General features: G+C 45.9%; 1 protein-coding gene across 6 annotated transcripts in view; it reads left to right on the forward strand.

Moving 5' to 3' along the window:
• The window catches only part of LOC121551281 (SUN domain-containing protein 1), a 46,158-nt gene that overhangs the window by 13,570 nt on the left and 16,562 nt on the right, over window positions 1-16,026 (forward strand). For all 6 annotated transcript variants that reach the window (XM_045210942.1, XM_045210941.1, XM_045210935.1 and 3 more), the window contains 4 exons: window positions 11,998-12,186; window positions 14,284-14,537; window positions 15,065-15,085; window positions 15,331-15,672. In XM_045210942.1, the coding sequence (XP_045066877.1) occupies window positions 12,071-12,186; window positions 14,284-14,537; window positions 15,065-15,085; window positions 15,331-15,672 (733 nt within the window). In that variant the 5' untranslated portion in view covers window positions 11,998-12,070. The remainder of the gene's footprint in view (window positions 1-11,997; window positions 12,187-14,283; window positions 14,538-15,064; window positions 15,086-15,330; window positions 15,673-16,026) is intronic.

The raw sequence follows: 16,026 nt of genomic DNA on the forward strand, positions 1-16,026 counted from the left end.
TCAGAGAGGCAACAAAGAGACCAAAGAAAACCCTGAAGGCCCTGCAAAGCTCCACAGCGGAGATTGGAGTATCTGTCCATAGGACCACTTTAAGCCGTACACGCCACAGAGCTGGGCTTTACGGAAGAGTGGCCAGAAAAAAAGTCATTGCTTAAAGAAAAAAAATACACGTTTGGTGTTCGCCAAAAGGCATGTGGGAGACTCCCCAAACATATGGAAGAAGGTACTCTGGTCAGATGAGACTAAAATTGAGCTTTTTGGCCATCAAGCAAAATGCTATGTCTGGCGCAAACCCAACACCTCTCATCACCCCGAGAACACCATCCCCAGAGTGAAGCATGGTGGTGGCAGCATCATGCTGTGGGGATATTTTTCATCGGCAGGGACTGGGAATTTGGTCAGAATTGAAGGAATGATGGATGGCGCTAAATACAGGGAAATTCTTGAGGGAAACCTGTTTCAGTCTTCCAGAGATTTAAGACTGGAACGGAGGTTCACCTTCCAGCAGGACAATGACCCTAAGCATACTGCTAAAGCAACACTCAAGTGGTTTAAGGGGAAACATTATAATGTCTTGGAATGGCCTAGTCAAAGCCCAGACCTCAATCCAATTGAGAATCTGTGGTATGACTTAAAGATTGCTGTACACCAGCGGAACCCATCAAACTTGAAGAAGCTGGAGCAGTTTTGCCTTGAGGCATGGGCAAAAATCCCAGTGGCTAGATGTGTCAAGCTTATAGAGACATACCCCAAGAGACTTGCAGCTGTAATTTCTGCAAAAGGTGGCTCTACTAAGTATTGACTTTGGGGGGGGAATAGTTATGCACGCTCAAGTTTTCTGTTTTTTTGTCATATTTCTTGTTTGTTTCACAATAAACAATATTTTGCATGGTCTTCAACATGGTAGGCATGTTGTGTAAATCAAATGATACAACCCCCCCCAAAATAAATTTTAATTCCAGATTGTAAGGCAACAAAATAGGAAAAATGCCAAGGGGGGCGAATACTTTCGCAAGCCACTGTATACCGCCCTACCTTGTCACAACACAACTGATTGTCTCAAACCCATTAAGAAGGAAAGAAATTCCACAAATCAACTTTTAAGAAGGCACACCTGTTAATTGAAATGCATTCCAGGTAACTACCTCATGAAGCTGGTTGAGAGAATGCCAAGAGTGTGCAAAGCTGTCACTTTTTATGGTTACTACATGATTCCATATGTGTTATTTCATAGTTTTGATGTCTTCACTATTGTTCTACAATGTAGAAAATAGTAAAAAGAAAGAAAAACCCTTGAATGAGTAGGTGTTCTATAACATTTGACTGGTACTGTATATATACAACTTTTTTTTTTACTCCATATATTAGAGAATCCATATACAGTGCTTTCAGAAAGGATTCAGACCCATTCACTTTTTCCACATTTTGTTATGTTACAGCCTTATTCAAAAATTGATTAAATTGTTTTTTCCCCTCATCAAGCTACACACAATACCCCATAATGACAAAGCAAAAACTGGTATATATATGTATACATAAGTATTCAGACCATTTATTCAGTACTTTGTTGAAGCACCTTTGGCAGCGATTACAGCCTTGAGTCTTCTTCGGTATAATAATAATAATAATAATATGCCATTTAGCAGACGCTTTTATCCAAAGCGACTTACAGTCATGCGTGCATACATTTTTGTGTATGGGTATGACGCTACATGCTTGGCACACCTGTATTTGGGGAGTTTCTCCCATTCTTCTCTGCAGATCCTCTCAAGCTTTGTCAGGTTGGATGGGGAGCTTCGCTGCACAGCTATTTTCAGGTCTCTCCAGAGATGTTCGATCGGGTTCAAGTCTGGGCTCTGGCTGGGGCACTCAAGGACATTCAGAGACTTGTCCCGAAGCCACTCCTGCGTTGTCTTGGCTGTGTGCTTGGGGTCTTTGTCCTGTTGGAAGGTGAACCTTCGCCCCAGTCTGAGGTCCTGAGCGCTCTGGAGCAGGTTTTCATCAAGGATCTCTCTGTACTTTGCTCCGTTCATCTTTCCCTCGATCCTGACTAGTCTCCCAGTTCCTGCCGCTGAAAAACATCCCCACAGCATGATGCTGCCACCACCGTGCTTCACTGTAGGGATGGTATTGGTCAGGTGATGAACGGTGCCTGGTTTCCTCCAGACGTGACGCTTGGCATTCAGGCCAAAGTGTTAAATCTTGGTTTCATCAGACCAGATAATCTTATTTCTCATTGTCTGAAAGGTCCTTTAGGTGCCTTTTGGCAAATTCCATGCGGGCTGTCATGTACCTTTTACTGAGGAGTAGCTACTCTACCATAAAGGCCTGATTTGGTGGAGTGCTGCAGAGATGGTTGTCTTTCTGGAAAGTTTTCCCATCTCCACAGAGGAACTCTTGAGCTCTGTCAGAGTGACCATCGGGTTCTTGGTCACCTCCCTGTCCAAGGTCCTTCTCCCCTGATTGCTCAGTTTGGCAGGGTGGCCAGCTTTAGGAAGAGTCTTGGTGGTTCCAAACTTCTTCCATTTAAGAATATTGGAGGCCACTGTGTTCTTAAGGACCTTCAATGCTGCAGACAGTTTTTGGTACCCTTCCCCAGATCTGTGCCTCGACACAATCCTGTCTCGGAGCTCTACGGACAATTCCTTTGACCCCATGGCTTGGTTTTTGCTTTGACATGCACTGTCAACTGTGGGACCTTTATATAGACAGGTGTGTGCCTTACCAAATAATTTCCAATCAATTGAATTTACCATGGGTGGACCCGAAACAACTTGTAGAAACATCTCAAGGATGATCAATGGAAACAGGATGCACCTGAGCTTTTCGAGTCTCATAGCAAGGGGTCCGAAAACGTACGTAAATAAGGTATTTTTGCTTTGTCATTATGGGATATTGTGTTTAGATTGCTGAGAAAAATTATAATTTGATCAATTTTAAAATAAGGTAACGTAACAAAATGTGGAAAAGTGAAGGGGTCTGAATACTTTCCGAATGCACTGTATATCAGCTCAACGGTAGTGTTGTAACAACATGTAAATGGGGTCTCTCTTCCAGTGATTGACCTAGCCTAAAGCAGAGCTGCAGACTGTGGTACACTGACAGGTTAGTTACTTCTTCTCAGAGAAGGAGAAATGCTGCCATCATGGATATGTTTTGATTTGAATAAAAGAGCATCCTCATCATTTTCTGCCCAGTGCCTGATTTTCTCTCCTATGCCATATTTTTAACATGTTAGTGTGAGGGGAAAGTGAATGTGTGTCTGCATGAGAGGGAGGGAGTGAGAGGGTAAAAGAAAGAGGGAAAGTCAGCTCTTGGGTTAGACATTTTCATGTACAAGAGTCAATCACAGCAGAGTACACACACACACACACACACACACACACACACACACACACACACCTGGCACCTAGCAGTGTAGTAGAGTTCTGCCTGCCTGCCCCTTTCAAATAAACAGCACCTGATGGATGGGATTCTAGACACACACGGACCCTAGCCTGAGAGTGCAATAGCGTGTCTCTTCAATGGGCCCCTTCATATTTTATGACCAGTCTGTGTATCTGGGTCAGTGGGTCCCCTGGTTGACGTTAGTATTGTAGCTCTCATAGTCACTTAAACTGATCTAGGGTAATATTAGGACCAGTGGTTATAGTGATGTTATCAGCCTGGGGGTAAGGCTGGGTGGAAGGTGATCTAGGGTAATATTAGGACTAGTGATTATAGTGATGTGATCAGCCTGTGGGTAAGGCTGGGTGGAAGGTGATCTAGGGTAATATTAGGACCAGTGGTTATAATGATGTTATCAGCCTGGGGGTAAGGCTGGGTGGAAGGTGATCTAGGGTAATATTAGGAGTAGTGATTATAGTGATGTGATCAGCCTGGGGATAATGCTGGGTGGAAGGTGATCTAGGGTAATATTAGGACCAGTGATTATAGTGATGTGATCAGCCTGGGGATAATGCTGGGTGGAAGGTGATCTAGGGTAATATTAGGACTAGTGATTATAGTGATGTGATCAGCCTGGGGGTAAGGCTGGGTGGAAGGTGATCTAGGGTAATATTAGGACTAGTGATTATAGTGATGTGATCAGCCTGTGGGTAAGGCTGGGTGGAAGGTGATCTAGGGTAATATTAGGACCAGTGGTTATAATGATGTTATCAGCCTGGGGGTAAGGCTGGGTGGAAGGTGATCTAGAGTAATATTAGGAGTAGTGATTATAGTGATGTGATCAGCCTGGGGATAATGCTGGGTGGAAGGTGATCTAGGGTAATATTAGGACCAGTGATTATAGTGATGTGATCAGCCTGGGGATAATGCTGGGTGGAAGGTGATCTAGGGTAATATTAGGACTAGTGATTATAGTGATGTGATCAGCCTGGGGGTAAGGCTGGGTGGAAGGTGATCTAGGGTAATATTAGGACCAGTGGTTATAATGATGTTATCAGCCTGGGAGTAAGGCTGGGTGGAAGGTGATCTAGGGTAATATTAGGACTAGTGATTATAGTGATGTGATCAGCCTGGGGATAATGCTGGGTGGAAGGTGATCTAGGGTAATATTAGGACCAGTGATTATAGTGATGTGATCAGCCTGGGGATAATGCTGGGTGGAAGGTGATCTAGGGTAATATTAGGACTAGTGATTATAGTGATGTGATCAGCCTGGGGATAAGGCTGGGTGGAAGGTGATCTAGGGTAAAATTAGGACTAGTGATTATAGTGATGTGATCAGCCTGGGGGTAAGGCTGGGTGGAAGGTGATCTAGGGTAATATTAGGACTAGTGATTATAGTGATGTGATCAGCCTGGGGGTAAGGCTGGGTGGAAGGTGATCTAGGGTAATATTAGGACTAGTGATTATAGTGATGTGATCAGCCTGGGTGTAAGGCTGGGTGGAAGGTGATCTAGGGTAATATTAGGACTAGTGATTATAGTGATGTGATCAGCCTGGGGGTAAGGCTGGGTGGAAGGTGATCTAGGGTAATATTAGGACTAGTGATTATAGTGATGTGATCAGCCTGGGGGTAAGGCTGGGTGGAAGGGATGTAGTGGAGGTAACAAGGAAGGTTAAAGGCATGTGTGGAGAAGGAGTGCCAGTTGCTGCTGTTGGCCATGCTGCACTCACAGTTGTTTAGGACGTCTGGTGTGTGTTGTGGGGCAATGTGGGCTTGTGTCCACGCCTGTTTGTGTGTGTGTGTGTGTGTGTCTTTGTGAGTAGCAGCATGGTTGCTAGCTTCAGACAGTGCTTGCATCACTGGTCAAGGGGATGGTTGAATGGCAGCAGCTGGATGATGGTGTGTCTGTGTCAGAGGTGGTGTTGTTGACCCCATTCAGGCTGAACTTATAAAACATGGCTCCCCTTAGGCTGATTATACTCTTCTGAAAATGTCAGCCATCCCATTGAAGGATACAGTTGAATTGCTGTGTTGTGGCATGTGGATGTGAAGGGGAATTTCAACTACAGTTCGTTTTTTTGTCCCTTCTCTACTTGCTAGTGCTCCTCTCTGACAGGATTTGTTCCGTTAGAAGTGGGAGGGGCGCAAACTCAGGCGGCCACAGATCACAACACACACACACACACACTCTCAGGCCCCGAAGAGCTGTTTGGATACGTTTCCATAGCAACAAGGGGAATATGAAAGAGAGAGAGAGGAAGGGATGGCACACTGTTGGAGAGAGAGGAGAAGGAAGAGAAGTGCTTCTGTTCTGTGGGAGGGAAAAGAGGAGGGTGGGCGGTGGCCGTTGTAATCTCAGTGCGAATTGAAACCCACCCAGAGATAGACAGATGGAAATCTGAGATCCCCTCTCCCCAGCCTGTCCCTGCCCTGCCTGTGGTAAATATAAGCCTGTATTCTTCCTCAGGGGAATGGCAGCTCTCTACCCTATAATGGTTAAAGGAAACCTTAGGGTGGGTGTGTGTGTGTGTGTGTGTGTGTGTGTGTGTGTGTGTGTGTGTGTGTGTGTGTGTGTGTGTGTGTGTGTGTGTGTGTGTGTGTGTGTGTGTGTTTTGATGTTTTGTGTTTTCCCCACAGACCTGCACTGACCATCCAGAGCCCAGCTTAAACAACTGTGTGGAAACATTTTCAGGAAAGCCTCATTTTGTAAACAGAATGTTGTTAGGACCAGAAGGGTTTAAAAGAGGAGTTGTAAACCCTGCTGGGAGTGATATCCCCCTCATTAATACACTTCAGAAGAGCGCCTGGTGGTGGTTAGTCTCCACGGCACGTTTGTTTTTAAACTCATCATCTAATGAAGTTTTCGTTGTGTTTAGCATTTGGCTTAACACCCCAGGCTTGTTAAGGGTGAGTTGATAGTGCATCAGTTTTTCCCCCAAAAAAGTGTGTGTGTGTAGCATCGTTCAACCGCCGTTTAGATTTATAGACCATGTGGTTTGTAATCTGTGGCTGAGCTCCCTGACTGTGGTGTGTGTGACTGTATCACTGCTCCTTGGCTATAATATCAACTGTCTTTGATCTGTCAGGGGAGGTTATATTAATGAGGGTAATGAGGATCTGTCAGGGGAGGTTATATTAATGAGGGTAATGAGGATCTGTCAGGGGAGGTTATATTAATGAGGGTAATGAGGATCTGTCAGGGGAGGTTATATTAATGAGGGTAATGAGGATCTGTCAGGGGAGGTTATATTAATGAGGGTAATGAGGATCTGTCAGGGGAGGTTATATTAATGAGGGTAATGAGGATCTGTCAGGGGAGGTTATATTAATGAGGGTAATGAGGATCTGTCAGGGGAGGCATGCCAGCCAAATGTGTAGCGGTCTTTATTCATGTTTTATTTTTCTTTACATTATTTTGGATGGCCACTAGGGGGCAATAACATCGTCTATGGCAGGGGTGTCAAACTCATTCCATGGAGGGCCTAGTGTCTGCTGGTTTTTGGTTTTTCCTTTCAATTAAGACCTAGACAACCAGGTGAGGGAAGTTCTTTACTAATTAGTGACCTGAATTCATCAAGTACAAGGGAGGAGCGAAAACCCGTAGAAACTAGGCCCTCCGTGGAACGAGTTTGACACAGTGGTCTATGGGCAATCGCAGAACATTATTTCAGATCCCTCCTACAGATCCCTCCTATGTACTTCACTCATTTTCAGTCATCCTTTGTCGGATGGTATTAGGGACTTTGTTGTTGTTGGGACAAGTGACTTCAGCTTTCGGACGAGTAAAAAATCTGTCCTATTTGTCCGAAGGACAAGTGGCTAAAGAAGTTTGTCACGCCCTGGAGGATCTGTCAGGGGAGGTTAGATTAATATGAGGATCTGTCAGGGGAGGTTAGATTAATATGAGGATCTGTCAGGGGAGGTTAGATTCATATGAGGGTAATGAGGATCTGTCAGTGGAGCTTAAATTAATGTGAGGATCTGTCAGGGGAGGTTAGATTCATATGAGGATCTGTCAGGGGAGGTTAGATTCATATGAGGATCTGTCAGGGGAGGTTAGATTAATATGAGGATCTGTCAGGGGAGGTTATATTAATATGAGGGAAATGGGGATCTGGCAGTTGCTCCCAGGAAATGATGTAATTATATTCAGCAAACATGAATTCAATTTGGATTTCAGTGGACTTTCTCTGCAGGTCAATGATTATTATAAAGTCCTCATCCATTATACAATAAACGAAAGGAAAGCTAGTAGGTTACCCCTGAGCTTCAATACGTTTTTGAAAGAAACCTCAGTGGTTGTACTATGTAGGCTAAATTCCTGGGTGATCTGATCTCTCTCTGGTTCGTTAGTACACCATCGGAGAACTGGCAGTACCCACTGAGTGTGGGAGGACTGAGCATCAAAGCTCTCGTTGTTGTGTAAGAGAACAGTGAAGGAGGAGAAGTGTAATAGTGAAGGAGATTTATGCGTTTTCTCTCTCTGCTTTTGGTCAGTGTCCAGTCTACTTTGATATCTGGTGTGGGGGCGGTTTAGCCAAGGGATACTCATATGGATCGATACAGAGACCAATAGCGAATTGAAATATGTGTTTGCAAGCAAGACGATGTGATGTGCTGAGGTCTTAACAAGCTCAATCAATAGTGGTGGTGGAGGTGTGTGTGAGAATTGTTAAACACAAGTTTTTAGAGGTGTTATTTGTGTGTGTGTCATTGATTGGCTGTCCATTAACCTATTGTACCAGGTCTGAAAACAGAAATGCTAGAGACTGCAGACCATTAGGGTCGACACACACACACACACACACACACACACACACACACACACTGTGAGGCCTAGTAGAGGAAACTGCTCCGCTGTGTGTGATCATTCTGGAGGGTAGTATAGTGCAGAGTCTGATGAAAGCTGCCTTATTAACTCTGCACTAGGCTAACTCCTGCTGCAGTAGCCTCCACATACACACGGAGGACAGTGTGAGAGAGAGAAGCATGTAGTGCTTAATATCCTGCTCTACATGTACAGATGTAGGATCTTAATTTGATCACCCTGTTGCAAGAGAACTTTCCTACTAAGCAGGAAATGTAAAACTTGTAGTGTATTTAAGGTTTAAAATGGCTTCTGAAGTTTGTAATTTCCACTTTGAAATTTCAGTCTAGATTTTCCCTTACGAAACCCCTACAAAAATGTTAATTTAATTATAATCTACATCATTTTTCACAATTTCTGTTGCTGCAGGATTATTTGTAGGCAGTGCTGTGTTATTCTCTTCTGAGCTCTGTGAGCTGCCATGCAATCATGGGTTATTCTGGGTTCCTTCTGACCTTTACAGTCAGTGCAGATATCAGCATGGTTCCAGGTAGTAAATTAAAAACAGTCAGTTTGTAGTCCCCAGTCCCCCTTGACTTATCAGTGCTCTCTCTCACCCTAGCAGTGCCCTCCAGGGAGCATGTGTGCCCTACAGGGGGGCAGAGTGACCTTGGCACTGCAGACGGTCACAGTGTGACCCCCTGTGTGGGTAAAGCTGCCCTCTACAGTCCTGACACAGCCGCTAGCCTGGATATTAGTAAGTTGGGGGGTAGACAGGAGACAGTCCACATAACATGGGGTGGGGAACAGGGGCACACAGGGTATTCTTAAAGGTCAAATGCAGCCGTTTTCATATCAATATTAAATCATTTCTGGGTAACAAATAAGTACCGTACTGTGATTTTCTATTAAAATGAAGTAAACAAAAATAGCTTCTTAGCAAAGAGCAATTTCTCAAGCAAGAATTTTGCTAGGACTGTCTGGGAGTGGTCTGAGTGGGGAGGGGAAAACTGAAAACTAGCTGTTATTGGCAGAGAGGTTTGGAACTCTCTTATTGGTCTGTTAACAAATTTGCCGCCTGGTGAGGTCATCAGGCATGCCAAAACTCCATCCCACCAAAACAGGCTGACATTTCAGGCAGTCTTTTCAATCAGCTCTTATACTAAAAGGGCATTATCATAATTTTCACAATTTCACAGTATTATTCCAACCTCATAGTGCGGACATATACAGTATATTAAACACACGAACATAGTGTGTGGGGTAACAACATAGACAACTCTCTGCTAATATCCCATCCAACCTGGTGTGGCCTCTAGCATGGTCTGTAGTGGGCACACACTCCCCGGAAGAACACACACTCTCTGGAAGAACACTCACTCCCAGGAAGAACACACACTCTCTGGAAGAACACACACTCCCAGGAAGAACACACACTCTCTGGAAGAACACATACTCCCAGGAAGAACACACACTCTCTGGAAGAACACACACTCTCTGGAAGAACACACACTCTCTGGAAGAACACACACTCCCAGGAAGAACACACACTCTCTGGAAGAACACACACTCCCAGGAAGAACACACACTCTCTGGAAGAACACACACTCCCAGGAAGAACACACACTCTCTGGAAGAACACACACTCCCCGGAAGAACACACACTCTCTGGAAGAACACACACTCTCTGGAAGAACACACACTCCCAGGAAGAACACACACTCTCTGGAAGAACACACACTCCCAGGAAGAACACACACTCTCTGGAAGAACACACACTCCCAGGAAGAACACACACTCCCAGGAAGAACACACACTCCCAGGAAGAACACACACTCCCTAGAAGAGCACACACTCTGTGGAAGAGCACGCAGTCACAGTCAGAGGTGTTGGTGTGTGAAGGAGAGCCAGGTGGAGCAGCAGGCAGGCAGGAGGAGGAAAGCAAAGCCCATAATTGGCTCTGGATGGGATGGTGTAATCCTGAGGTTTTAGGGCCAGGAGGACACACACACAGAGACATATACACACAACACACACAGGCCTGGGGATTGACTGATAGAGGAGGCCTCTACAGCCAGAGCCCCTGTTTATATGCTGGGGGCCTTTAGAGAAGGAGTGGCATCTGAGGACAGCCTGGCATTGTGTGTGTGTGTCCCCCACCCCCTGTTCTTCTTTTTGTGTTGCATTGATTCAAATTGCTGCCACATGTTGTTGTTCAGAATTTTGTCTTATGGACTCTCACTGTTGTGGTAGCAACATTGAACGAGACCATGTGTTTGTGCTTACATTGGTTCCCGCCTCCCATGTCCATTACAGGAAGGGAAGTTCTTGAACACAGTCCTCCAGTCAGTCAGCTAAGATGCTGTTCTCCTCCTCAACTGCCTTGCTTGTCTGTCAGGGGGATTTAGATGGCTGAAATACAAAGGAGAGGAGACACAACCTACTGTAGGAGAATATATACCCTACTGCTGTGTGTTTAACATCAGATCACAATTGTTAGTACCTTATTGTGTGTGTACACAAGCAATAGACAAGACTCAAGTATACTATCTGAAAGGATCTGTTTACAAGAGCCAATGTGGCAATAATGATTTAGTTGTGTCTGTGTTGGAATGTTGGCACTGGTCTTGGCCCTGCCTGCATAATCATCCAGGGGGTGTGGTCTGGTATGAGTGAGTCAGAGAGAGAGTTTCTAGCTACTGCTGCAGAAGAGTCCAATTCTATATTCACATTCCGTCTCCACATCTTACTGGCTCCAACTGGTATATTTTTTACATTTAAATTTTTTACATTTCGCAGACGAGCTCACCCAGAGGGTGCATATATTTTCGTACTTTTTCATACTGGTCCCCCGTGGGAATCGAACCCACAACCCTGGTGTTGCAAGCACCATGCTCTACCAACTAAGCCACATGGGACTGGTATACAGTGTCCTTATCCATTCCACTATATATCTGTCTGAAGGCCCCAGAATGGGCCTCTCTCCTCTTTCACACGCAGTCCTCATTCTTCCTCCATTTGTATTTTTAATTGGGTGAGTCATTTCCTGAGAGGCCAGTGTTCAGCTCCAGGAACAGTTCCTGTGGTAACATTCTCTCCCTACTGAGCTGCTACAGGTTTCCCAATGATGTGTTGCTTTTGTTTACAAAACAAAGTCTCTGTCTTGTTTATATGTGTGACTAAGATACGGACAATGGATGGGAGGAAGGTGGGAATGTCCGTATTAATCATGTTACGCTAACTAAGCTCTGGGCCTGCATTAGTAAAGCTCTTAGAGTATAAGTGCTGCTCTGGGATCAGTTTAGCCTTTTAGGTGATAATGAATAAGTTAACCATTATCAAAACTGACCCTGACTGACTCAGAGGGTCCTGGTCTGACTCAGACCAAGGCCTCTGATTGGCCTGCAGCAAATGATAAGAAGCTCAGGCACTGTGATTGAGTCATACAGTACCTAAAATCACCACACCTCTCTTTTTCTCTCTCCCTCTCCCTCCCTCTCTTTTTCTCTCTCCCTCTCCCTCCCTCTCTTTTTCTCTGTCCCTCCCTCTTTTTCTCTCTCCCTCTCCCTCCCTCTCTTTTTCTCTCTCCCTCTTTCTTGCCATCTCATTTATTCTCCCTTGCTCTGTCTCTCTTGCTATATCACACTGTATAATCTCTCTTCCCCTGTCCTCTCTTTCCTCTTTCTTTTCCATCTCACTATCCCACTCTCTTGCCATCTCCTCTCTTCTCCTCTCCTCTCCTCTCCTCCCCTCTCATCTCTTTCTCCTGCTCTCTATTTCCCTTTCCTTCTGTCCTTAGCTCCAGCTACTCGACTGTGGCCCTAGAGTTTGAGAAGGCGCATCAGATCGCTCCCGTGTTCAACTCGCCCAGGATGTCGCGGCGGAGCCTGCGTCTGCAGACCACGGGCGGTCTCTATGGCAACGACAGCCTGGCTGACTTCTCCTCCCAGAACCACAGCAGCAGAGGGTCCAGTCGGACAGAGTCATGGTAAGACTACACAGGGTCCAGTCGGACAGAGTCATGGTAAAACTACACAGGGTCCAGTCAGAGAGAGTCATGGTAAGACTACACAGGGTCCAGTCGGACAGAGTCATGGTAAAACTACACAGGGTCCAGTCAGAGAGAGTCATGGTAAGACTACACAGGGTCCAGTCGGACAGAGTCATGGTAAAACTACACAGGGTCCAGTCAGAGAGAGTCATGGTAAGACTACACAGGGTCCAGTCAGAGAGAGTCACGGTAAGACTACACAGGGTCCAGTCAGAGAGAGTCATGGTAAGACTACACAGGGTCCAGTCAGAGAGAGTCATGGTAAGACTACACAGGGTCCAGTCAGAGAGAGTCACGGTAAGACTACACAGGGTCCAGTCAGAGAGAGTCATGGTAAGACTACACAGGGTCCAGTCAGAGAGAGTCATGGTAAGACTACACAGGGTCCAGTCAGAGAGAGTCATGGTAAGACTACACAGGGTCCAGTCAGAGAGAGTCATGGTAAGACTACACAGGGTCCAGTCAGAGAGAGTCATGGTAAGACTACACAGGGTCCAGTCAGAGAGAGTCACGGTAAGACTACACAGGGTCCAGTCAGAGAGAGTCATGGTAAGACTACACAGGGTCCAGTCAGAGAGAGTCATGGTAAGACTACACAGGGTCCAGTCAGAGAGAGTCATGGTAAGACTACACAGGGTCCAGTCAGAGAGAGTCACGGTAAGACTACACAGGGTCCAGTCAGAGAGAGTCATGGTAAGACTACACAGGGTCCAGTCAGAGAGAGTCACGGTAAGACTACACAGGGTCCAGTCAGAGAGAGTCATGGTAAAACTACACAGGGTCCAGTCAGAGAGAGTCACGGTAAGACTACACAGGGTCCAGTCAGAGAGAGTCATGGTAAGACTACACAGGGTCCAGTCAGAGAGAGTCACGGTAAGACTACACAGGGTCCAGTCAGAGAGAGTCATGGTAAAACTACACAGGGTCCAGTCAGAGAGAGTCACGGTAAGACTACACAGGGTCCAGTCAGAGAGAGTCATGGTAAGACTACACAGGGTCCAGTCAGAGAGAGTCACGGTAAGACTACACAGGGTCCAGTCAGAGAGAGTCATGGTAAAACTACACAGGGTCCAGTCAGAGAGAGTCACGGTAAGACTACACAGGGTCCAGTCAGAGAGAGTCATGGTAAAACTACACAGGGTCCAGTCAGAGAGAGTCACGGTAAAACTACACAGGGTCCAGTCAGAGAGAGTCATGGTAAAACTACACAGGGTCCAGTCAGAGAGAGTCACGGTAAGACTACACAGGGTCCAGTCAGAGAGAGTCACGGTAAGACTACACAGGGTCCAGTCAGAGAGAGTCATGGTAAGACTACACAGGGTCCAGTCAGAGAGAGTCACGGTAAGACTACACAGGGTCCAGTCAGAGAGAGTCATGGTAAAACTACACAGGGTCCAGTCAGAGAGAGTCACGGTAAGACTACACAGGGTCCAGTCAGAGAGAGTCATGGTAAGACTACACAGGGTCCAGTCAGAGAGAGTCACGGTAAGACTACACAGGGTCCAGTCAGAGAGAGTCATGGTAAAACTACACAGGGTCCAGTCAGAGAGAGTCACGGTAAGACTACACAGGGTCCAGTCAGAGAGAGTCATGGTAAGACTACACAGGGTCCAGTCAGAGAGAGTCACGGTAAGACTACACAGGGTCCAGTCAGAGAGAGTCATGGTAAAACTACACAGGGTCCAGTCAGAGAGAGTCACGGTAAGACTACACAGGGTCCAGTCAGAGAGAGTCATGGTAAAACTACACAGGGTCCAGTCAGAGAGAGTCACGGTAAAACTACACAGGGTCCAGTCAGAGAGAGTCATGGTAAAACTACACAGGGTCCAGTCAGAGAGAGTCACGGTAAGACTACACAGGGGAATGGAGTCAATGGACACACACACAAACGCACTCTTGCAGACACAAAAGTTTGAAACATTAGCCTGATATTAACATTAAACACGCATAGATACACACAGAGACAAACACATTGTCATAATCAGGCACACACTGACTTCTATCATCCCTACCAATCTCTCTCCTGTGTGTCAGGATGGTGAGGAGCAGAAAACAGCAGCAGTCTGCCTCCAGCTCCCAGTCCCTGTCTCAGTCCCTGAACCAGTCCCTGTCCCTGTCTCTGAACCAGACGCCACGCAAGACCCTCTCCTTCTCCACCACCAACACTCCCACTACAGGCTGCACCACTGCCAGCGATGCCTCCCTGGTCTCCTCCATCCTGGACCATTCCAACCTCCGCCAGCGGTCCACCACCACCACCACCACTACTACCACAGACGGCTACAGGGGTCAGTCCAGGGGCGAAGGGCAGGGCATGGGTCATACGATCAGAGGAAGGGTTACGTTTGATAGAGAGGATACATTAGCTCTATTCTGGTCCCAGACCTGTACGGTATGTGCATTAGCCAACTCCTCTGACTATCGTTGGCTTGACATGACAGGTATGGTCAGACAATCTATCATACAATGGCTAAAGCACAGGTCTGGGACCAGTCAACCGCATTAGAATATGAGGTAAAACTAGGACTGTAGCAGTTTAAGCTAACTAGTTAGCATGCTAATTTTAATTAGTGCAGTTTGTTGTTTGTGTGTCTATCTGATATGTAAGGCAGGAATGATGAATGGTTTGTGGGATTACCAGGGGAGAGACGGGGCAGGCTGACTGTATAATCTTTCCATTTAATCCCTTTGATGTGGTTTTACGGAGATTAGCTGCGTTATTACCTGTGTGACCCAATACAATTAATTAATCAGTATTCAATGATCTCCCGTTGGCTTTGATGATTTGATAATGCTTTATTCCCTCTACTTTCAGATCAGGATACCAATCTGAAAGGTGAGTCTTCACCATTCATTATAATGATATTTGTGTGCATTCACCTGCGTAGGGATCTTTTATTACACATCATCACAACACTTTTTCAGGAAGTAAACACAGGCTTGCTTTAAGGCTAGCTCTGATGTGCAAAATAATTATATTTCGAGACCATATGAATGGACTGATGAGAAATATATGAAGAAAGGGTTTTCTAGTCAGATTTGTACTTAAAAATGTTCCTATTGTGTGTGTGTTTTCCCCAGGGAGGAGTTCAAGGACAGACCACAGCTCAACGGGTGCGAACGGCGGTGTCAACACTGTGTCGCACAGCCACGCCATGGTCGCCAATGGTTACATCTGTAAAGGCTGTTCCATACACTCTGAGAGGAAAGAAGCCCTCACCACATACTCTTCCTCCTCCTCTTCCACGTCTCAGGCTGGCTCTGCTGCAGCAGCTTCCGCCGCCCTCTCCTCCTCCTCTTCGTCAACTCAGGCTGCCTCTGCTGCAGCAGCTGCTGCCGCCGTCTCCTCATCATCAGCATCATCATCATCAGCCTCATCCTCCAGTTTATACTGCACGGACAAGAGTCAGAGGAACAAGACAGGTGAGAACCGTACCTAGTGTGCACACAACTGACTGGGGAGTGAAACAGGGTTGTGTTCATTAGGCACCAAATTAAAGAAAACAGACTGAAACATGGAGGGACAACCTGGACGCTCATTTTCTGTTGCAAAATGCTTTCTGTTGCATTCCCTAATGAACACGACCCAGTGTTCCTGTCCTAGGATAAAGGTAAACAGGAGGTCCTTTCTGTTTGATGGTTTACAAACCTGTGCATATCACACTGTTTCCTTAATTTATAAAAAATCTCTGAGTCCCGTTAGAAGACTACCTTAAAAGCCCAGAATGCCCAAAACAAATTCAAATGATCAGTCAACCAGACATTTCTTGTGTGTTT

This window comes from Coregonus clupeaformis, chromosome 35, assembly GCF_020615455.1.
Source record: "Coregonus clupeaformis isolate EN_2021a chromosome 35, ASM2061545v1, whole genome shotgun sequence".
Lineage (NCBI taxonomy): Eukaryota > Metazoa > Chordata > Actinopteri > Salmoniformes > Salmonidae > Coregonus > Coregonus clupeaformis.